The following is a 23,123-nucleotide window of genomic DNA, read 5'->3' as shown; positions in this document are numbered from 1 at the left end:
ACAGTCTGTGCTTCAGAAATGCTGCAGGGTCAGTCTTCTGGGTGCTCTAGTTTCCTCTCACATCCCAAAGGAGTGCGGGTTTTGTAGGTTAATTGGCCTCTGTAAATTACCTCCAGTGCTTGGACTGTCAATGGAATAGAGTGCTTCACTGGTTCTCAGTATCGGATGGAAGCACGAGAAACGGCAAAGGCTGGCGTACAAAAGAAGGCATAAAGTGCTGGGGTAACTGAGTGAGTCAGACAGCATCTCTGGAGAACAGAGATAAATGACCTTTCAGGTTGGAACCCTTCGGACAGTCTGAAGAAGGGTTCCGACCCGAAATGTCACATTCCCATCTTCTCCAGAGATGCTACCTGACCCGTTGAAATGTTGCAGCACCTTGTGTCTTTTTTTCTCTCGGTGACAAGTGTTACCTTTTTACACTGCAAGGTTGAACCAGCTATTACCTGGTTATTATGTGGCATGCCATACAGTGCCTCCACCAAATCCGCCGCTCTCTTCAGTATAACCTCCTGTGGGAACAAAACACAAAGATTTCTTTCTTAGATCCCACAATAGGTTCTTTTCATTGATTTCAACAAAATCCGCATGGGGTCAATTAGGTTTAGTTTAGAAATACAGTGTGGAAACAGGCCCTTCGGCCCACCGGGTCTGTGCCGACCAGCGATCTCCACACATTAACTCTATCCTGCATCCACATGGGCCAATTTTCACATTTACCAAGCCGAATAACCTACAAACCTGTACGTCTTTGGAGTGTGGGAGGAAACCGAAGATCTCAGAGAAAACCCACGCAGGTCACGGGGAGAACATACAAACTCCGTACAGACGGCACCCGTAGTCAGGATCGAACTCGGGTCTCTACTGCTGCGCCACCGTGACCGCCTGAAAACCCTGGCTGATGGTCCTGTAACTTAACCACCACACCACCATGCCACTGCTGTAGATGAAGAGGACGGCTGTTATGGAAAAATCCCCCTTCACCACCTTCTTGCCTACATGACTTCAATGAGTGGCTGACCCCAACCCACCCACCTAGATGTGTGTGGGTCAGGGAAAACCCTCAGCACTGCCCAACATTGCTGTCGCCTGTCATCCATTGGCATATCTTACCAGGTGCCATGGACGATCCTGGGTTGGGATTGCTGGATAGTTTACCCTTATTCCACCTCAGGAGTGTCAAGGCTGTTTGTTGCTCGAAGAGGGAGCACTGCTGGGATCAGTTGACTCTGAACAACCATGAAACTTCTTGACCATTTGGCTACTCTCACCCTCCTTTTCTCAAAGTCAGTTAAATTCTTGCCGTAAACTCAGTTTATGAGTTCAAGTCCCACTGAATACCTTACACACTTAATCAGGCTGGTGTCATCCGGTCATAAGTGATAGGAGCAGAATTAGGCCATTCGGCCCATCATGTCTACTCCGCCATTCATCCATGGCTGATCTATCTCTCCCTCTTAAACGCAACCTCCTGCCTTCTCCCCATAACCCCTGACACCCGTACTAATCAAGAATCTATCTACAGGTATCTCTGCCTTAAATATATCTATTGACCTCCACAGCCTTCTGTGGCAAAGAATTCCACAGATTCACCACCTTCTGACTAAAGAAATTCCTCCTCATCTCCTTCTAAAGGAGTGTCCTTAAATTCTGAGGCTATGACCTCCAGTCCTAGACTCTCCCACTAGTGGAAACATCCACTTCACATCCACTCTATCCAAGCCTTTCACTATTGGGTCAGTTTCAATGTCCCAGTCCATTTCTAAGGAACAGCAAGGTCTCTGCTTGGGACAAGCAGAAAGTCTCCCTTATAAGCTCCCTCCAAATGTTACAATTGGAACGTATACCACTGAGTAGTGGTAATTACTCACTAATGAGCCCTTTTATCAGAATATCAGCTTTATTTTGCAGTGAAATACATGTACTTTAATTGTACTGCTCCTATAATATTACACATAGCTTTACAATTGCATTTTTGCATCTATTGTGATCATTTTCAAAATTTATTTTCACTTGTTTATGCCTTTTCATTTTATTTTTAAATTTAAAACTGTTGCATTTATGAGTAGCCACTTATTGCATTCAGTGATTTACTTCTGAAATACCCTTTCAGTGCATTATTCAATCATACATATAAAATGCAGGCATTAAAATCCCAAAAAAGGGAAGTGAAGTAAAAGATCACTTAATCAAGTTAGTGTTGGTGCCAGTTTAGTTTAGTTTAGAGATACAGCGCGGAAACAGGCCCTTCGGCCCACCGAGTCCCCGCTGCCCAGCGATCCCCGCACATTAACACTATCCTACACACACTAAGGACAACTTACATTTATACAAAGCCAATTAACCTGCAAACCTGTACATCTCTGGAGTGTGGTAGGAAACCAAAGATCTTGGAGTTAACACAGCTTACGGGAAGAACGTACAAGCTCTGTACAGACAGCATCCGTAGTCCGAATTGAACCCGGGTCTCTGGGGCTGAAAGGGCTGTAAGGCAGCAACTCTACCGCTGCACCACCGTGCAGTTCAGAGAATTCCATCGATGCAAAGGGAAAATTACTGAACTCGGGTGACAATTTGCTTGCTAGTCACAAAAACAGATCTACAAACACATATTACAATCGCTCCACACTCTTAAATCTGTACTCCTGTACACTAATTGCTGGCTTGATTTTCACTGTACATCGGGGTACACATGACAATAAACTAAACTGGACTGAATATTAATGTCAGAGGAGTTCACATATCATTATATTATATTATATTATATTATATTATATTATATTATACAGATATCATTAATGATAAAATATGGGGCTTTAAATTTACATCGTTCAGTTTAACTTAACTTCAGGTTTGTTCCCAAGGAAAAAGTTAACGGACTATAAAAGTTTTCCGAAATAAGAGCGTAGAAGATTTTGCTGCTGGCCTTGCCGAGGCAGTGTGAGTTGTAAATAGAGTCAATGGAAGGGAGGTTGATATGAGGAAGGGTCTCGAACCGAACGTCACCCATTCCTTCTCTCCAGAGATGCTGCCTGACCTGCTGAGTTACTCCAGCATTTTGTGTCTACCTTCGATTTAAACCAGCATCTGCATTTCTTTCCCACGCAGGTTGATATGAGTGATGGTCTGGGCTGCGTCCATAATTCTCTGCAATGTCATGCAGTCTTGGATGGAGCTGATCCCAAACTGTGCTGGGATGCATCCCGATAAAATGCTTTCTATGGCGCGTCTGTAGAAGCAGGTGAGAATTGTTGGGGTCATGCCAAATTGCCAAAGGCTCCAAAGGGAGTAGAGGTGTTGGCGTGCTCTCTTGGCCATTGCTTCGATATGGCTGGTCCAGGACAAGTTGCTGGTGATATTTACCCCTCGGAACTTGAAGCTTTCAACCATCTCTACTTCGGCGCCATCAATGTGTACCGGGTATGTGTGTCAGGTTCAGGAAGAGGAGTGTGGGGAGATAAGGAAGGGCAGGCAGCTACACAAAGAAGAGTCACAGGGCCAATAGCAAGGCCAAGGAGTTGAGGTTGCGGGTGCTACAAATGTTAAGAGACTGGACAGAAACAAAGAGGATAGAAAATGATGCCAGTTGTGAGTGTTTGAATATTGGATCACACTACAATAAGAGAGATAGTGATTTGCACTTGCCACGAAAATGACAATGAAAAGATAGCCATTAAAACATGGGCACACAATAATGAAGAGAGAAATATAGTTTTGTGTGACCTCAGTTAGTAGAAACAGAAATGCAGCGTTAGCTTTGTTTTGATGTCTCTGGACACTCTGAGAAAATGTAACAGGATGCACTGCATCCTGACTGGTTCCATTATGGCAATTCCAGTGCGCAGGAACGCAACAGGCGGCAGAGAGTGGTGGACTCGGCCCGGTCCATCAAGGGCATGGTCCTCCCCTCCATTGAAAACATCTACAAGAGTCGCTGCCTCCACAAGGCGGCATCTATCATGGAGGATCCCCACCACGCGCACGATGCATTCTTCTCACTGCTACCAGCAGGCAGGAGATACAGAGGCCTGAAGCTCCACGCCAACAGGTTCATGAGCAGCTACTTTCTCCAACTGCGTGGGAAGTAACTGCAGACACTGGTTTACATTGAAGACAGGCACAAAATGGTGGAGTAACTCAGCAGGAACAGGCAGCATCTCTGGATAGAAGGAATGGGTGTCGTTTCAGGTCAAGACCCTTCTTCAGACTGAGAGCGGAGGAGAGCTTCTTCAAAGTAGGCTTGCCTTGGGGAGATTTCACAGTGGAGCAAACGAAACGTGCAGGAAGGAACTGCAGATGCTGCTTCTCCTCCTCCTATCTCAGTCTGAAAAAGGGTCTCGACCCATTCCTCCCATCCAGAGATGCTGCCTGTCCCGCTGAGTTACCCCAGCATTTTGTGTCCATCTTTCTTTCAACTATCAGGTTGTTGAACCAACCTGTATTACCCTAACCCTACACCAATACAGCTGCCCGTTTCAGATAACTTTCCAGGTCAATAGAAGCATTCTGAGAATCACGTGAAGTTTGCACATTCTCCCTGTGACTGCACAGGTTTCCTCTGGGTGCTCCGGCTTCATCCCACATCCCAAGGATGTGCTGATTGGAAAGTCAAATTGGCCACCACTTTGCAGTGGGTTACAGGGAGAGGAGGTGGGGTCGGGTGGGTAGGGTAGTTGATGGGGAAGCTTTCGATAGGAAAGATGGAATTAGTGTAAATGTTAGCATCAGGGCGGTGGGCTGAAGGGCCTGTTACCATCTCTACAATAAAGCAGAAGCCATACAATTATGAAGGCTCCTGACCTATAATTAATTTCAGCACTTCATTTCTTGTGGATGGATGTTCACCCTCACACTTTTACTGACTTTAGCCCGCACGCAGAAAGATAAGACGGAAGCAGGTGCCTGCGTCTTTAAGAGTGATAGTCTGTGTGAGAACTGTATTCAAATCTGCGAAGGTCTCAGATGCCAAGTGCAGCGAATGTAACAAATAACACTTTTCACTGGCTATGTACAAGCAATATATCAAAGCACGCAGATCGCACTAAAAGACATAGGATTTATTCTATATTCTAACAACAGGGAACTTTAATTACAGTTAAAATTCACCTCATATAAAATAATGTAGTCACTATAGGCAACTTAGTAGTTATGGCCAATTTCCAGACACTGTTTAAGTGTTTGTATATATAAAGGCCCCTAGAAAGAAGGTAAAACACTTTAGTAACATAATTACATTCATTTAGCTGTCAACGTCAACATTTTCACAAATCATTCAGTCTATTTTCTGATGACAAGCTACTAGTTTTTTAAATCCTCCACAGTACACTGTAAAATTGTTCCCGCTAACAGCCACTTACAATTCAAAGAGTTCTTTATGCATATAGAATAGCTGCTCCTTCAGGTCTTTTTTTTAAAGCACAGAGACAATTCTCTCTGACTGGAGGGTTCTCCACACCAACAATCCTGTTCATGTTGAGTTGACAATAGACAATAGACAATAGGTGCAGGTGGAGGCCATTCGGCCCTTCGAGCCAGCACCGCCATTCAATGCGATCATGGCTGATCACTCTCAATCAGTACCCCGTTCCTGCCTTCTCCCCATACCCCCTCACTCCGCTATCCTTAAGAGCTCTATCCAGCTCTCTCTTGAAAGCATCCAACGAACTGGCCTCCACTGCCTTCTGAGGCAGAGAATTCCACACCTTCACCACTCTCTGACTGAGAAAGTTCTTCCTCATCTCTGTTCTAAATGGCCTACACCTTATTCTTAAACTGTGGCCCCTTGTTCTGGACTCCCCCAACATTGGGAACATGTTTCCTGCCTCTAATGTGTCAAATCCCCTAATTATCTTATATGTTTCAATAAGATCCCCCCTCATGTCTTCATTTCCCTGCTCACTCCACTGGTGTGGACATAAGTTCATAAGTGATAGGAGCAGAATTAGGCCATTCGGCCCATCGTTCTCTCCACCGTTCAATTATGGCTGACCTATCCCTTCCCCTCAACTCCATTCCTCTGCCTTCTCCCCATGACCCCTGACGCCCATAAGCAGGGGAGGTCAACATTCACGGGCAAGCTGAGGATGCAAATGGCGTCTGGTTCTTCAATAATAATTGTCTTCGGGAAGAAGACTGGCCTCATCTTTCACCGGACACCTGCTCTTCCACTTTCTAATGGGTGAAATCCTTGGATAACATCAAAGGGCAGAAAACATGGACAGTGACAGTACCCAATGCTCAAGCAGTGGATCGTCTGGGGTTAGACACAAAATGCTGGAGTAACTCAGCCAGACAGGCAGCATCTCTGGAGAGAAGGAATGGGCGACGTTTCAGGTCAAGACCCTTCTTCAGATTCTGAAGAAGGGTCTTGACCCGAAACGTTAAGGGAGAGTTAAGGGAGAGGGAGACATAGAGATATGGAAGGAAAAGGTGTGAAAACACAGATCAAAGCAGATGACGATAAGGAAATGTAGCTGAGGGGAGATTGACAAGGAGACAAACAAACAGTAAAATGTAATCAGGAGGACAGAACTAGGAGAACTAGGATGGGGGGGGGGGGGGGTGTGGAGAGAGAGAGGGAAAGTAAGGGTTAGAAGTGAGAGAAATCGATAGTCATATCACGGGGTTGTAAGCTGTTAGCTGTGATTGTCACCATCACTACATGCTACATGATGTATAACTATGAGCTGTCTTAGATATGGTACCTATAGACAACTGAAGAACGCTTGCTGTCAACCATCTCAGTCAATGCAGGCGAAAACAACCAGGGCAAAGTAGCAGTGGACCAACTGAGGAACATTATCAGTAGACCTGATGCCTGTGGACCAAGGAACACACACTAACTATGGAGAAACTGGGACGCACAAGCCATTGATGAATCAGGATGCAAATGGGATATCCTGGCGGTGGGTCAATCAGGAAACCAACCAGAACTCACAATCTGTCGGCCCACTGGAATGAACTACAGGTGGACTAAGCATACTAGGGGGGGGGGGGGGGGCCTGTCCAATGCGTGGCTGAGCAGACATAACTTTTCATCACTCCAGAAAATAAAGCCCTAAACTGCCAAAAAAAGACGTACTACAGGAAATCAAGTACTTTAAATTAAATCTAAAAGTATACAGAACGTACTGATGCCTTACAAGACAGGTGTCAAACACAAGGCCCGCGGGCCGAATGCGGCCCGCCATGACATTTTATGTGGCCCGGGAGAGCTTAATTGTCATTGGTCGTATATCTTTTAAGTTACAGACATTTTAAACTTTTTTTCCCAAGTGCTGTGCGTCTGACGTCACCAGCACGGCACGGCCGCTCCTCACTCGCACAAACAAGATGGATGCCGTTAGCGGAGCTGCCCGCCTCCAATCACCGCCTCCCCTCCCCGCTCTCCCACACCCGGGGGACACTGTCTCCCGAGCAGGAGGGAGATGGTCGGACTGATGGTCCTCATCCTTCCCTTCCGTCCCTTCAACCCACGCACAAAAGCTTCTGCCCGCATATACAAAGGAAAAGCTCAGCAAAAGTTTCTGTGCGTCTCCTACACTCTGAGACAGACAAAAAGGAATAGCAGATACATCGACAATAGACAATAGAGAATAGGTGCAGGAGTAGGCCATTCAGCCCTTCGAGCCAGCACCGCCATTCAATGCGATCATGGCTGATCACTCTCAATCAGTACCCCGTTCCTGCCTTCTCCCCATACCCCCTCACTCCGCTATCCTTAAGAGCTCTATCCAGCTCTCTCTTGAAAGCATCCAACGAACTGGCCTCCACTACCTTCTGAGGCAGAGAATTCCACACCTTCACCACTCTCTGACTGAAAACGTTCTTCCTCATCTCCGTTCTAAATGGCCTACCCCTTATTCTTAAACTGTGGCCCCTTGTTCTGGACTCCCCCAACATTGGGAACATGTTTCCTGCCTCTAATGTGTCCAATCCCCTAATTATCTTATATGTTTCAATAACATCCCCCCTCATCCTTCTAAATTCCAGTGTATACAAGCCCAATCGCTCCAGCCTTTCAACATACGACAGTCCCGCCATTCCGGGAATTAACCTAGTGAACCTACGCTGCACGCCCTCCATAGCAAGAATATCCTTCCTCGAACAACTACTTTTTCTCTGCCTTCATGGAAGAAGACTTGAAAAAGGAATAGAGCACAAGAATAAAGACATCTTCCTGCATTTATATATGGGCCCTTTGTGAGACGACACTTGGAATATTGTGTACTGTCTTAAGCAAGGATATATTTGCAATGACTGAAACAAAAGTTCCTTAGATTGATTTCTGGTTCAAAGTATGAGTTGAATTTGAACAGAATGGCCCTAAGTTCTCTCCATTTCAGAAGAATGAGCACTGACCTCATTGAAACATGGCTTCACAAGGGAGAAACAGGCGCAATATTTCCTTTGGTAGGTCTCAAGAAGAGTGCCGACCCTAAACGAGACCTATCCATGTTCCCTGCAGTTGTTGCCTGACCTGCTGAGTTACTCCAGCACTATGTGTCTTTTTGCAATATTTCCCTCAATTGGGATGTCCGGAAGCAGAGGACATGGCCAAAAAATAGGTCAGTCATTAAAGACTGTGATGAGCAGAAAGTTCTCCATAAAGTTTATTTTGAATCTTTGAAATTCAGGAGTTTCAGTTTCAGAAAATGCTCCAGTTGCAGAGATTGATTCAATGTTTGGAAAGTGTGCTAAACAAGGAAATTGCTGCTGAGGTCAAACTTATTGAATCACGGAACCATTACGAGCAACCAAATACAATAGTCCTCTCCTCCCACTCCCAGTCTGACCTTTCTGTCATGGGCCTCCTCCAGTGCCATAGTGAGGCCCACCGGAAATTGGAGGAACAGCACTTCATATTCCGCCTGGGCAGCTTGCAGCCCAGCGGTATGAACATTGACTTCTCCAACTTTAGATAGTTCCTCTGTCCCTCTCTTCCCCTCCCCTTCCCAGATCTCCCACTGTCTTCCTGCCTCCACCTATATCCTTCCTTTGTCCCGCCCCCCTAACATCAGTCTGAAGAAGGGTCTCGACCCGAAACGTCACCCATTCCTTCTCTCCTGAGATGCTGCCTGACCTGCTGAGTTACTCCAGCACTTTGTGAATAAATACGTTCGATTTGTACCAGCATCTGCAGTTATTTTCTTACACTTACTATTCCTTACGTTTATTTGAAAAAGACTGGCTTTGTAACAATAAGACACATTACCTGATGAGCAACGAGAACACATCACAAATGGACCAACCAAATTTATTGTTTGTGGCCCAATCAGAACATGCACCTATGGACCAGTTGGCTCATATGGCCTGTGAACCAATTGTGACACACTGGCAGTAGTACAACCAATGTGCTCAAGAACCAATACATACCGTCAAATAACACTTTCTATCTTTTAGCCAATAAAGGCACATTACGTGTGGTGAACTGGGGCGGCACCGTGGCGCAGCGGTAGAGTTGCTGCCTTACAGTGGCAGAGACCCGAATTCGATCCTGACTACGGGTGCCATCTGTACGGAGTTTGTACGTTCTCCCCGTGACCTGCGCGGGTTTACTCCGAGATCTTCGGTTTCCACGCACACTTCAAAGACGTACATGTTTGTAGGTTAATTGGCTTGGTATAAATTTAAATTTGTCCCTATTGTGTGTGTAGGATAGTGTTAATGTGCAGGGATCGCTGGTCAGTGCGGACTAGGTGGGATGAAGGGCCTGTTTCCACGCTGTATCTCTAAACTAATTAACTGAACTAAACTGAGCACCCGCGAGTCGATCAAAATGTCTGGACCAGCCCACACGATGTCTGGACCAGCCCACACAATGTCTGGACCAACCCACACAATGTCTGGACCAGCCCACACAATGTCTGGACCAACCCACACAATGTCTGGACCAGCCCACACAATGTCTGGACCAACCCACACAATGTCTGAACCAGCCCACACAATGTCTGGACCAGCCCACACAATGTCTGGACCAGCCCACACAATGTCTGGACCAGCCCACACAATGTCTGGACCAGCCCACACAATGTCTGGACCAGCCCACACAATGTCTGGACCAGCCCACACAATGTCTGGACCAGCCCACACAATGTCTGGACCAGCCCACACAATGTCTGGACCAGCCCACACAATGTCTGGACCAGCCCACACAATTTAGCTGCTGACGAAACAGGACATAATGGCAGTGGAACAACCAGGGCAGTCGACTGTGGAGCTACGAAGATAATGCCATGCTTTGCTTCCTTTTACTACTCTTCTGGCAAATGACTTTGCCATTCATCTTTTTAAATTACTTGAATAAGTTCATGTTCCCAATCGATTTTATCAGTAAATACTTATTAAATCACATCTCATTTCGACACTGAAAGTTGGTTGGCTGGCTTGCTGAGTTGCAGACTATATCCTCTTGCATCTTAGCCAAGTGCTAGGCTATTCAATAGTGGACGGTAACAAGGACATGTCAGTCATCTCTACGCATCAAGAACTGGTTGGTTATCGGTACCGATGAAAGAACACGAGATGTACGGGAAGATAGATGCAAAAAAGCTGGAGTAACTCAGCGGGTCAGATAGCATCTCCGAAGAAAAGGAATAGGTCATGTTTTAGGTCGACCTGAAACGTCACAGCAGAGGGCGGCACGGTGGCACAGCGGTAGAGTTGCTGCCTTACAGCGCATGCAGCGCCGGAGACTCAGGTTCGATCCTGACTACAGGCGCCGTCTGTACGGAGTTTGTACGTTCTCCCCTTGACCTGCGTGGGTTTTCTCCGAGATCTTCGGTTTCCTCCCACACTCCAAAGACGTGCAGGTTTGTAGGTTAATTGGCTGGGCAAAATGTAAAAATTGTCCCTAGTGGGTGTAGGATAGTGTTAGTGTGCGGGGATCGCTGGGCGGCGCGGACCCGGTGGGCCGAAGGGCCTGTTTCTGCGCTGTATTTCTAAATCTAAAAATTTTAAAGTCACCTCTTTCTTTTCTCCAGAGAAGCTTTCTGACCTGCTGAGATACTCCAGATTTTTGTGTCTATCTTCTGATGAAAGAACAGTTCTTCTTCCTGTCTTCCCCTTCTTTAACTCCCATGTCCTTTTTCCTCACACTGAGAGTTTCACTCAAGTTACCTAGTTGGAAAACTACATGCTCTGCTTTATCTAGATTTCATGTCAATGATTACAATAAGCTTGGAAAAAGTTTGGCCTCAATGTATTTTATTTGCTAGCGCTGGACCAGTGGCCAAAGCTCATGGCTCTGGGCATGATTCAGGCTCACCCCCACCCTATAGATGATCTTGGTTGACATCCCCATGCTTGCTGAGAGTTATACATTAGGAGAGAGACACAAAAAGCTGGAGTAATTCAGCGGGTCAAACGGCATCCCTGGAAAAAAGGAATAGGTGGCGTTTCGGATCAATCGGAGCTGTTGTTATTTGGAAAACATGTTCAAATAAAGTTCTATTTGCTTGCTGTGATGGACACTAAACCTACACAAGGCAATATAGTTCTAAGTTTCTTCTTGTTTTCTCTGTTTGGGACACTTACAATTTTATATAGAAACACAAGATGCTCAAATCCGGAGCAACAAACAATTTGTTGTTGGACCTGCTTAAATCTTCCAGCAGATTGCTTGTTTCTACAATTTTAGCCAGCCTGGATAAGTAAACCTCAGTCTCCGCCGATCCCAAAAAATCTCGTATCCTCATGAATGTTTGCACACCTGGCAATGTCTTCCTGTGGCCATTGACATTGTTTTTTTTCATTTGATTATCCAAAGTGTTGGATTGTGGCTTTAATTATGATGTCCTAAAGTCATAACATCATCGGGGATTCAGACACTGCTGTCAGGCTGTGGAAGAGGTGGCCCAAGCCAAGTTAGAGAAGAATTTTCGGTAACCATGGTGCAAAACTGGTCATAGTCATGGAGCCATAGAGCTACACAGCACAGAAACAGGCCCTTCCACCAAACAAATAAACACTCTCTCTCTCACTCTTGACTACTCCCACTAATCTGCTCCTGGCCCATGTTCCTCCAAACCTTTTTTAATATATTAATAGTTTTATTGTGAATGTAATGAAATCCTTATTAAAAACGTGTGAGCTGTGGCGGCTCCCAAGGGTCGGGCCATACCACTACCGACCCCTCGGCACGGGAATGGACCAGTCCAGGGGGGCGGTCCTTTGCTACGGATATAAGGACGAGGTTTTGGGCGCGAAGTCATTCCAGCAGACTTGACCGGTCTGATAACTGTGAAATAAAACCGAACGTCCCGAAATACCCGGCTCCTCGCCTTGATTTCGGGCCTCTTTCGACGCGCCACAGAGCTGTTTAATTCTGAGTGGGGTGACTCATACTGTAAATGAATTAATGGGACCAATAAAACTGATGTGAAGCTAGAAATATTCTCATGCCATTTCCTGCTAATTGTTAGTATAATGTAAGAATATATTGATCAACACTTCCGGAGTCGAATGGTTTAGATCTCGCTGTCATCAAGTAACAAAAAATAATCCCGGCCCCATCTGAAGCAAAACTGACTGTGGACGTGAGCTGTTTATGCCCCTTGGTTCCGTTACTGGATCTTAATCATCCTGAAAGCAAGAACTTCCCCAATGGGAATGTTAAATGGCCACTAAATAGGAGAGAGCTATATAAGAACATAACTGCGGATGCTGGTACAAATCGATTTATTCACAAAATGCTGGAGTAACTCAGCAGGTCAGGCAGCATCTCGGGAGAGAAGGAATGGGTGACGTTTCGGGTCGAGACCCTTCTTCAGACTGAAGAAGGGTCTCGACCCGAAACGTCACCCATTCCTTCTCTCCCGAGATGCTGCCTGACCTGCCTGGTTACTCCAGCATTTTGTGAATAAATAGGAGAGAGTTTGCAGGCAAATTCTTTACTGGGAGATTTGCGAAAACTGAAACTGTTTTGAGCAGATGAGGCCAAATGGGAACAAGCAAATATGTGTGGAGGACAAAGTGTCCCAACTGCAAAGAAATAACGAGGCATTTGGAATCAGGAGCAAAATACTGTAGGTGCTAGATATCTGACATAAACTTTGCTCCATTTATCAGCATGAAACACCAGTCTTGCCTGTGAAAATGCTGCCTGACCAGCATTTTCTGTTTTCTTATTTTGGTGAGGTTCATTTTAGCTTATTCCACCTGTGGCATAGTGGGCTGAATCACCTCCGGTCACTTATAGGGTTTGGATTAATCAGGCCTATCTACTAATGTTTAGGATAAGTTAAGATTGGTTGTGTCCCGATCAGAGCAGTGCAGAGTTTGTGCTTTTCCTTCTGAGCAATGCGAGCTCATGTTCCGAAATGCTGTCGGAAGAATCATGTTGATGATCGACCAGCCTTTTGTGTGTGCCCAACTGAACTGGCTCCTGATACCGTGGCAAAATTGGCATTGCCCTCGAGTCTGATCATGCCTTTGAGTCTCGCATCAATGCTTTAACTCCTAATCTAGGCTGTCACTTCCACAGAGTACGACTAATATCACCTGAATTTGGTGATATTAGTTTCGTTTAGTTTAGACATACCGAGTCCGCGCAGACTAACGCTACACACACTCGGGACAAGTTACAATTTCACTGAAGCCAATTAGCCTACAAACCTCTACGTCTTTGGATTGTGGGAGGAAACCGGAACACCTGGAGAAAACCCACGCAGGTCAGGGGGAGAACATACAAACTCCATACAGACAGCGCCCGTAGTCGGGATCAAACCCGGGTTTCTGGTGCTGTGAGGCAGCAACTCTACCGCTGCACCTCCATGCCACCCACTATAGATGATGTTGTGATATAGATGAACCCACAGAACAAGCGGAGGATGAGCAAGACCCCTTGCTTCAAGTTCAGCTTGTGAAGGAGTATCTGGTGCACACTAACTGTTGCATTTGTTTAAAGTGAAGAACAGTCACAGAATTGAAAGGTGAAAGAATCTGCTATACAATTACAGATATTCTTGAATGGAGGCAGACAAAAGCAAATGTTACTCAATCTCTATTCATCAGTACCTCTAAATCGAACAATTACACACACAGCAAGTAAACTGGGATGCAAATAAACCTGAAACTATAAAATATCAACCTGAGCAGCCAACCTTGTATGTGACAGCAGCTAGTGTTTTTGTGTGGTGGCACGTGCTGATACAACACAGCGCTTTCTCTGACTTGACATGTATGTTTATTCATTGTGCTTAGCTAATGGATCACTTAAGTGAATGAATTAAAACATTTATTTGTTTAGACACAGTCCAATTACTATATTACAAACTAAAGTGTCCTCCAGCACTGGGTATATTGATGGGAAAAATTGTTGATACATGTGGCATAATTTTTAATCGATATCTGCACCTGCATCATTTTTAGATTTAGATTTTTAGATTTAGAGATACAGCGCGGAAACAGGCCCTTCGGCCTACCGAGTCCGCGCCGCCCAGCGATCCCCGCACATTAACACTACCCTACATACACTAGGGACAATGTTTTACATTTACCCAGTCAATTAACCTAATAACCTGTACGGCTTTGGAGTGCGGGAGGAAACCGAAGATCTCGGAGAAAACCCACGCAGGTCACGGGGAGAACGTACAAACTCCGTACAGACGGCGCCCGTAGTCAGGATCGAACCTGAGTTTCCGGCGCTGCATTCGCTGTAAGGCAGCAACTCTACCGCTGCGCCACCGTGCCGCCACAAAAAAAAAGCCCTGGCAGTAACTAAAAATATTGAACAGTGTCAACCCATTTGGTTGGCTTTGTTATCAACGGGCTGTTTAATAATTCACTTGGGGTGAAAGTTAAGATGATCATGATGGATAATCTCTCATCGTCTCAATTTACAGGATTGAGGGATATGGGACAAGGGCAAAACATAGTGTTGAGGGTGAAAAGCCCTGTGGAATGTAAGGCCAGGCTTTGAGGGGCCAAACGGGCCACGCTTGCAGTGATTTCTTATGTTCTTCACTCTTTGACCCAGTGTTTCATGACCTGAGTGCGGACGGACAGAATCCAGAGCCGCACTGACAAGCCTTAACCACAGCAAATGAAAAGTTCATCTTTGTTTTTTAAACTCCCGACAACACCATTTATGGCCCAGAACCTGGGACTATCGTTCAGAGGAGGATAAAGCTCATGAGACTGCAGCGCAGGAGAGCTGCTTCTATTATGCTTTGTGTCAAGAGCACAAGCTCCAGGCCTCCTTATAGCCATAATATTATGTGACACAGAGTAATCGAGGTGAGTTGCAGGCAGTCGAATTGGCACAGAAATGGGGGGGAAAAAAATATCTTTCATGTAACAGCCATTTGGGTGACATCACTGGGTCAATGGCAAACACAATTACAGCTGGGCACAGTGCACTTAATTTGGGTCAGGCAAATTTATCATCTATTTTAAATATGGATTTCAGATAATCACAGCACTTAAGCCAAAAGAATATTCTGTGCATTATTTATTACCGAATTTTAAACTGCAGCTGAAAGGATAATTTTCCATAAATTTATAACATCGGTTGACATTTAAATACGTTTTCATAACTTTTCAAACGCATTTTAAAGACCAGTTATATTTAGATGACAGGGTAATACGGGGACAGATGATAGTGCTTTATTGCCTGACTTTAATGAGCATGTGAAACCTGTCATTGTCCTTGGCAACGCAGCCTTTACACAGTAAAGTTAATATGTTAAATCCCAGTCATATTCTGTCCAATTTGAGATTCACATAAGCAGAAAATTCAAAGGTGAGATACAGAATCAATTACAACTTACGTGAGCAAAGGATGGAAAGCCTTTCTTCGTCTCTGCCCTACCCCATATTTTCTCCTTTATTTCTAATACTTTATTAAAACTGGTGTATATTTCCATAAGCATGAGGAAACACTTAAGAAGCCATTTTTTTAAAATGTGGAGACCTGGACAGTGATTACTGAAAGAAGGCTTCTTGGAGAATGTAATGGATGAGCTTGATTTCTAACTCCCAGAACTAAGTCTGAAGAAGGGTCTCGACACGAAACGTCACCCACTCCTTCTATCCGGAGATGCTGCCTGTCCCGCTGGGTTACTCCAGCATTTTGTGTCTGTCCCCAGAACCAATACCCGTGCAGATAATTTCTCCTGGGCAAAATGAGGCATGCTTGCACACATGCACCACACAGGTACACACACGCACACGCACATACACACACATACATACACACACGCGCACACATGCACGCACACACAGGTGCATCATCACTCAGGATAAGCGCACACATACAACACAGACAGCACCTATAATCAAAAGCACAGGCATGAACACCCCCTCTCTCTCTCTCTCTCTCTCTCGCTCTCTCTCTAAATTCCAATCATTCTCTCAGACTGGGAAGTGACTCTTTAATTTTTCGGCCTGAGTGAGGTGATTTTCCTCTTGGACGATCTGCACATCGATAATAACTCAAGGGCTCTCAAAAAACCATCTGAGAAGCAAAGAGTAAAATTGCCTTATAATTGGGTAGTTAAAACTATTGTGAAAAAACAATTGGGAAGTAAGTATGAACCTTTTAGTGAACATTTCAACTCTTTTAGACTCTGAGCTACATAATACCCGATCACGTGACTACATCATTCTACGCTCCTCTTGTTAAGTGAATAAAATACTTTATCTGTTTTATTACCGTCTATAAGATGGGATATTACAATTATCAGCAATCATTCTCTTTTACATATCCAAGACTTGTCATCTTTTCAGAATATTTTAAGTAAATTTAGTCAAGGAAAATGACAGTAGTTCTGTGGAAATCAACTGCCATTTATTCATTTATGAGCTCTTAAAAATTACACTGTGCTACTCAAGATAGAACCACTTGGAGCCTGTTCAGTAGGCAAAATGTTTCTTAAAACAGGAAGGCTGAGAGGCAATTGACAGTTTGACGCTCCAACCAAGTAGAGTCAAAGCTCAAGAAAGGACAGCGGGTAAAGAATTTCAAACTAAGCTAATAAATGAACATCGGTTTGGTGGGACTTTCTGCCAACGCTTCACACATGCTGAGGTTTCTACTGATATGAAAGGCAGAAGAACAAAACGACAGTTTTTAAATGGTGACCTGTAAACTGTCATAATTGATCCTTTGACCCAGAACTTCGCCCAAGCGAGCTTACAACTTTTCATACAAAGTTGTCTGCAATTTTTTTTCCTATTGTTAAACAGGGTAAAAGGATGCTATTGAGCTGGGAAGGGCAGGGAAGAGAATTGTCAAGGTGTTTGTCAAAAGGAGAAACATAGAAACACAGAAAATAGGTGCAGGAGGAGGCCATTCGGCCCTTTGAGCCAGCACCGCCATTCATTGTGATCATGGCTGATCGTCCCCAATCAATAACCCGTGCCTGTCTTCACCCCATATCCCTCGATTCCACTAGCCCCTAGAGCTCTATGTAACTCAGATTGGATAAGCTGAACTTGTTACCAAAGACAGTCACCAAATGTTGCCCCTTGATACCCTTAGAGTTTTGGCGGCTGTGAGATGACTTTACCAGAGAGATATAACATTTGAGAGGCAGAGATGAGATAGTCAGAATCTTTTCCCCAAGGTAGCTGCATAGGTTTAAAGTGAGAGGAAGGATATTCGAAGGGAATCGTAGTGGAAAGTTTGTCATGCAGAAGGTGGTTGACATCTGGAACTGCTGCCAGAGGACTCGGTGGAGTTAGATACGGTCTCTGCGTTAAGAGGTATTTAGACAGGCACTTGAATAGGAAAGGCATAGAGGATGCAGTCCTAGTGCAAGCAAGTGGAATTAGCGTGGTGGGTAAAAATGTTAGCATGAACATGATGGGCCGAAGGACCTGTTTCTGTTCTACACGTGACTCCAAAGATGAAGGTCTGTCGAGTGCAACACTGTGGATGAAAGGAGCAGGAGAAATGATGTAAATACTGGAGCAGTGTTTCAGCAGCACTGTTTAAAGAGAAGTGGGTGAGATGCTGGCGGGTAAGAAGGTTTGGAGTTACTGTTAAAGAGTGAGCTGGAGGAGAAGACGGAGTAACAAAGTTCAACTTTAGTACTAATCCACAAGATCTATTTTATAAAGCTAAATCTGTTACCACCAGACAATAAAATAGACAGGTATCCCAAAGAAAAGTCTGGTAATTCAGCCTCTTAATACTATCTCAGAATGACCTTCTTCCCACCATTGGTCCATGCTTCCTGACATCCTTGTCCTCGAGAATCTGGCAATAGGAATTCTGAATAGTTTAAGTGTTCCAAGTTTCTGTAGCCCTTTGTGCAAACATGTTTCCTGATTTTCCTTCTGCAAAGCCTAGTCCTGTTTTTAGGAATAACTCATCCTTTCCTGCTATCACTTTAGAGACCACAATTAGATAACTCCTTGATTATTCCAAATGGAATTTTAAGTCTGAACCATATATCCTTTCCTTGTAACTTAAGGCTTTAAGCTTTGACAATAGACAATAGGTGCAGGAGTAGGCCATTCGGCCCTTCGAGCCAGCACCACCATTCAATGTGATCATGGCTGATCATTCTCAATCAGTACCCCGTTCCTGCCTTCTCCCCATACCCCCTGACTCCGCTATCCTTAAGAGCTCTATCTAGCTCTCTCTTGAATGCATTCAGAGACTTGGCCTCCACTGCCTCTGATGTCATTGTTGTGAGCCATTGCCATTTAGGACAAAAGTATCCTTCATGAGGTGCACTGGTCAAGATGAACTCAATATGCCAGATAAGTTCAGACTATATGACTACAGCATTACTTTCACTCCACAGACACTAATATAATCTTTTTCTCATTTCTACTTGTTAACAGCTTAGACTAGTGGACTCCCAAATCCTCTCACTAGGCTTTGGCTATTTAAAAAATCTTCATCTGTCTTCATTCGAAAAGGCATTCCCACACAGAACTCCATCAACGTACAAAGTTTTGCCCATTTGCTAAATGTCCACATCGCCTTGCAACAACCTGCTTCACAGCTTACTGCATTTCTGAACCCAAGTGCATCTGATACAAACACTAAGCAGGGTTCGAGCGTGTAAAGCTCTGCTACAATACTCCACCATCTGCTGTGACTTGGTTATTTTAAACAGAAGAGGTAAATGTGGGGGTTAAAACACAGCGCGGAGATGTGACCATTGTTTGCGACTCTAACTTGCAGTGAAAGAGAATGAATTGTGAAGGCAGAAATCTGCCTTCATAATATATCTGGAGTAATTGGTTGCCGGGCAACAAATTCATTTTTTTTTGTTGGTTTGGGAACTGCGACAGATGGGAACACTGTACCTTATGTTGAAAACTATGGTCGGGACAAGTTGAATGCCCCAAGCAATTCATCAAGGCAGTGATACAGTGAGAAAGCAGAGAAGAGGATGAGTGTGGAGGATGTGACATCTGTGGGACACAGGATGGTAGACGGTGGATCTTTCTAAGGGAATCCAATCTGCTTTTACTTACAAAAGTAATAATTTGGCAGGCTTTGCAGAAAGGACGTGAGAACAGAATGATATGGCTCACTCTTGCAGAAAGCTAGTCACGCACGATGGGCTGAACAGCCTCCTGTTCCCGGAGTGGAAATTCCAGAGGGGCGTTAACCATGATGGCAGCAATGCAATAGGGGATGGACTTGGAAGGTTAAAATCCGGGGCGGGGAGTGGATGCAGTCGAGGTTATTGATCAGAGTATGAAGTGTTAAGAAAATAAGTGGAAGGGTTATAACGATCTTCAGATGTGCAAATATTGGGCCTCCCAACTCCAGGACACTGTAACATAGAAACATAGAAAAATAGGTGCAGGAGTAGGCCATTCAGCCCTTCGAGCCAGCACCGCCATTCAATATGATCATGGCTGATCATCTAAAATCAGTACCCCGTTCCTGCTTTTTCCCCATATCCCTTGATTCCTCTAGCCCTAAGAGCTACATCTAATTCTCTCATGAAAACATCCAGTGAATTGGCCTCCACTGCCTTCTGTGGCAGAGAATTCCACAGATTCACAACTCTCTGGGTGAAAAGGTTTTTCCTCATCTCAGTCCTAAATGGCCTACCCCTTATTCTTAAACTGTGACCCCTGGTTCTGGACTCCCCCAACATCGGGATCATTTTCCCTCCATCTAGCCTGTCCACTCCTTTAAGAATTTTATGTTTCTATAAGATCCCCTCTCATCCTAAATTCCAGTGAATACAAGCTCAGTTGACCCATTCGTTCATCATATGTCAGTCCCGCCATCCCGGGAATTAACCTGGTGAACCTACGCTGCATTAACTCAATAGCAATAATGTCCTTCCTCAAATTAGGAGACCAAAATTGCACACAACACCTCAGGTGCGGTCTCACCAGGGCCCTGCACAACTGCAGTAGGACCTCCATGCTCCTAACTGTGACTCTCACTGCCATGAGAGTAACCTACTGTATAAAGAGAGGTCGGGTAGATGCACAGAGTCTCTTGCCCAGAGTAGGTGAAGCAAAGACCAGAAGACATGGGTTTAAGGTGAACGGGTAAAGATTTAATAGGAATCTGAGGGGTAACTTTTTCACACAAAGGGTGGTGGGTGTATGGAACGAGCTGCCAGAGGAGGTAGTTGAAGCTGGGACTGTCCCAATGTTTAGGAAACAGTTAGACAGGTACAAGGATAGGACAGGTTTGGAGGGATATGGACCAAACGCAGGCAGGGGGGAACTAGTGTAGCTGGGACATGTTGGCCGATGCGGGCAAGTTGGGCCGAATGGCCTGTTTCCACGCTGTATCACTCTACGACTACGATTTTTCTTTCTAGGTTTGTTATATCTGTGGAACTTTTAAAAGATTAAATCTGCTCCAGTGGGGTTGAAACACGACTGCATTTGGGAAGTGCAGGCTGGAAAGAGGGAAGGTTGTAGGGTGTCTGTAATGTAAGGGAACAGCGCTTGTAAAATATGACAGATTCTTTGTGCAGCTTGTGTTCATTAGCGGCTTTATCATCATATAATGTTCTTTGCGAGCCCTAACTCAAGAGCAATGAGACAACCTTTTGTCTGTTGAGCAATGAGAGAACTGCAAATGATGTCATGTTTCCTGTACAGCAATCTCTGCTCCAGCAACTGAATTAATTTATGGGAAGTTTTTTTCAGAAAAAATGTTAAAGGTTAGATATCATTTATGTTTTACTTTCACGTAGAACATTAGTGAGTGGGTTCAGCCCATTTGATGGGATAGGCTCAAGCTAAGGAGAGGAGCGTATTTTCAATCGCGTTCTTTGTATGGGTCAGTTACTGTTTGGTCTTTAAAGGTCCTTCACCACATTTAGCAGAACAAAGATCCCTCCTGGAATCCTGCCCAACATTCCCGCCCCCAAGGTCAATTCACTCTCCTCTCCTTCTTGGGAGGTCACTGAATGTTAAGGACGACTTGCTTTCTGAAGGGTCTCGACCCAAAGCATTACCCATTCCTTCTATCCAGAGATGCTGCCTGTCCCGCTGAGTTAGTCTGACATTTTGTGTCCACCTTCGATTTAAACCAGCATCTGCAGTTATTTTTTCAAGACTTTGCGATCTATTCTTTAACTGGTAGTGCCGGGATCTGTTCACGACTCGATGCAAAGACCCTCCTTCTTTGGCCATTCCCATCATTGTTACTTTTTTGCATGTTAGTTTAGTTTAGTTTAAAGATACAGTGCGTACGCAGGCCCTTCGGCCCACTGAGTCCGCGCCGACCAGCCATCCCCGCACACTTATACTATCCGACACACACTGGGGACAATTTACAATTTTACCAAGCCAATTGACCTACAGACCTGAACGTCTTTGGAGTGTGGGAGGAAACCGGAGGATAGACACACACAGTGCTGGAGTAACTCCAGCAGTAACACTGGGCCTACCTTGCTTAGGAATTTTACCCGTGCTGGAGTAACTCCAGCACGGGTAAAATTCCTAAGCAAGGTAGGCCCAGTGTTCCCTGGTGCTCTGAGGATGTCCTAAAGCTCTGCACAACCTATGAATTACTCTTGATCTCGCGCCATGTCTACGTTGGAGCGAGGGAGTTGCTAATTCTCGCCGTGCCCACTGGAGCACGTGCTGATGGCTGGCTTGGAGCCCCACTTCAAGGTCGCACGACACAGAAGAAAATCAACAGAGACACAAAATAATAAAAGGAAACGCTTCTTTCTTTTATCCAATGCCGATGAACTAACATAAAAGGGGCCAGCCCCCTGGACTGCCTCCATCAATTGAGCAGTTCCAGAAAACCAGAGCTCATAAACCTGCTTAACTCATTTCATCACATGCATTGTCAATTTAAATATTAATAACCATCTGATATATAATCCAGATAAATTATTACGCACTAATGGCTTGCTGGGATGTACTTGCTGCAGACTTCATCAGTAATTATTTAACAGGACCCTCCATTACGAAGCTATGAGTGACCCAGTCCTTTTTTTCAATTAAATACTCTGATTACTAGCAAACAGCCAGGAGGCAAGCTGGCTGGCTACAGGTCAAGAGGACCCAGCATCCTTATACACTTACAATGGTGCCCCATCACTGCCTAATGTACAAATCATCCATCTGCCTGACTCGTCATTTACCGTCCTTAGGTCAATATCCCCGACTGTAATCAACAGGGCACAAATCCCACTAAATAATTTGATCAAGTTACGTCAGTATTCAAGTTAGGCAACGGTGTTTCCGTATTTAAAAACACATTCTACCTGAAACGTCACTTCCTTTCAATGTTGCATTGTATTCAATGCTCCCCCCCCTCCCCTCTCCCCTCTCTCCCCTCCCCCCTCCGTCCCCATCCCCCCTCCTTCCTCCCTCTACTCCTCCCTCCCCCTCCCCTCCCCCTTACCCCTTCCCCTCTCCCCCTCCTCCCTCCCCCTCTCCCCTCCCCTCTTACCCCCCCTTCCCCTCTCCCACTCCCCTCTCTCCCCTCTCTCCCCTCCCCCTCCCCTCTCCCTCCCCTCTCCCCCTCCTCCCTCCCCCTCCTCCCTCCCCCCTCCCCCTCCCCTCTTACCCCCCCTTCCCCTCTCCCCCTCCCCTCTCTCCCCTCCCTCCTCGTCCCCCCTCCTTCCTCCCCCCTTACCCCCCTTCCCCTCCCCCCCACTCCATCCCCTCCCCCTTACCCCCCCTTCCCCTCCCCAACTCCACCCCCCTCAACCTCCCTT

The 23,123-nt window shown here is 45.3% G+C and overlaps 1 protein-coding gene across 1 annotated transcript in view; it reads right to left on the bottom strand.

Moving 5' to 3' along the window:
• LOC144599784 (transcription factor COE1-like) overlaps nt 1-23,123 on the bottom strand; it is a 164,639-nt gene that overhangs the window by 30,763 nt on the left and 110,753 nt on the right. The window contains exon 4 of the mRNA XM_078411020.1: nt 447-512. Coding sequence (XP_078267146.1) covers nt 447-512 — 66 coding nt within the window. The remainder of the gene's footprint in view (nt 1-446; nt 513-23,123) is intronic.

The sequence above is a fragment of the Rhinoraja longicauda genome, chromosome 14, assembly GCF_053455715.1.
Source record: "Rhinoraja longicauda isolate Sanriku21f chromosome 14, sRhiLon1.1, whole genome shotgun sequence".
Classification (NCBI taxonomy): Eukaryota; Metazoa; Chordata; class Chondrichthyes; order Rajiformes; family Arhynchobatidae; genus Rhinoraja; species Rhinoraja longicauda.
The sequence above is the reverse complement of the archived record's forward strand: the minus strand, read 5'-3'. Positions and strand labels throughout refer to the sequence as shown.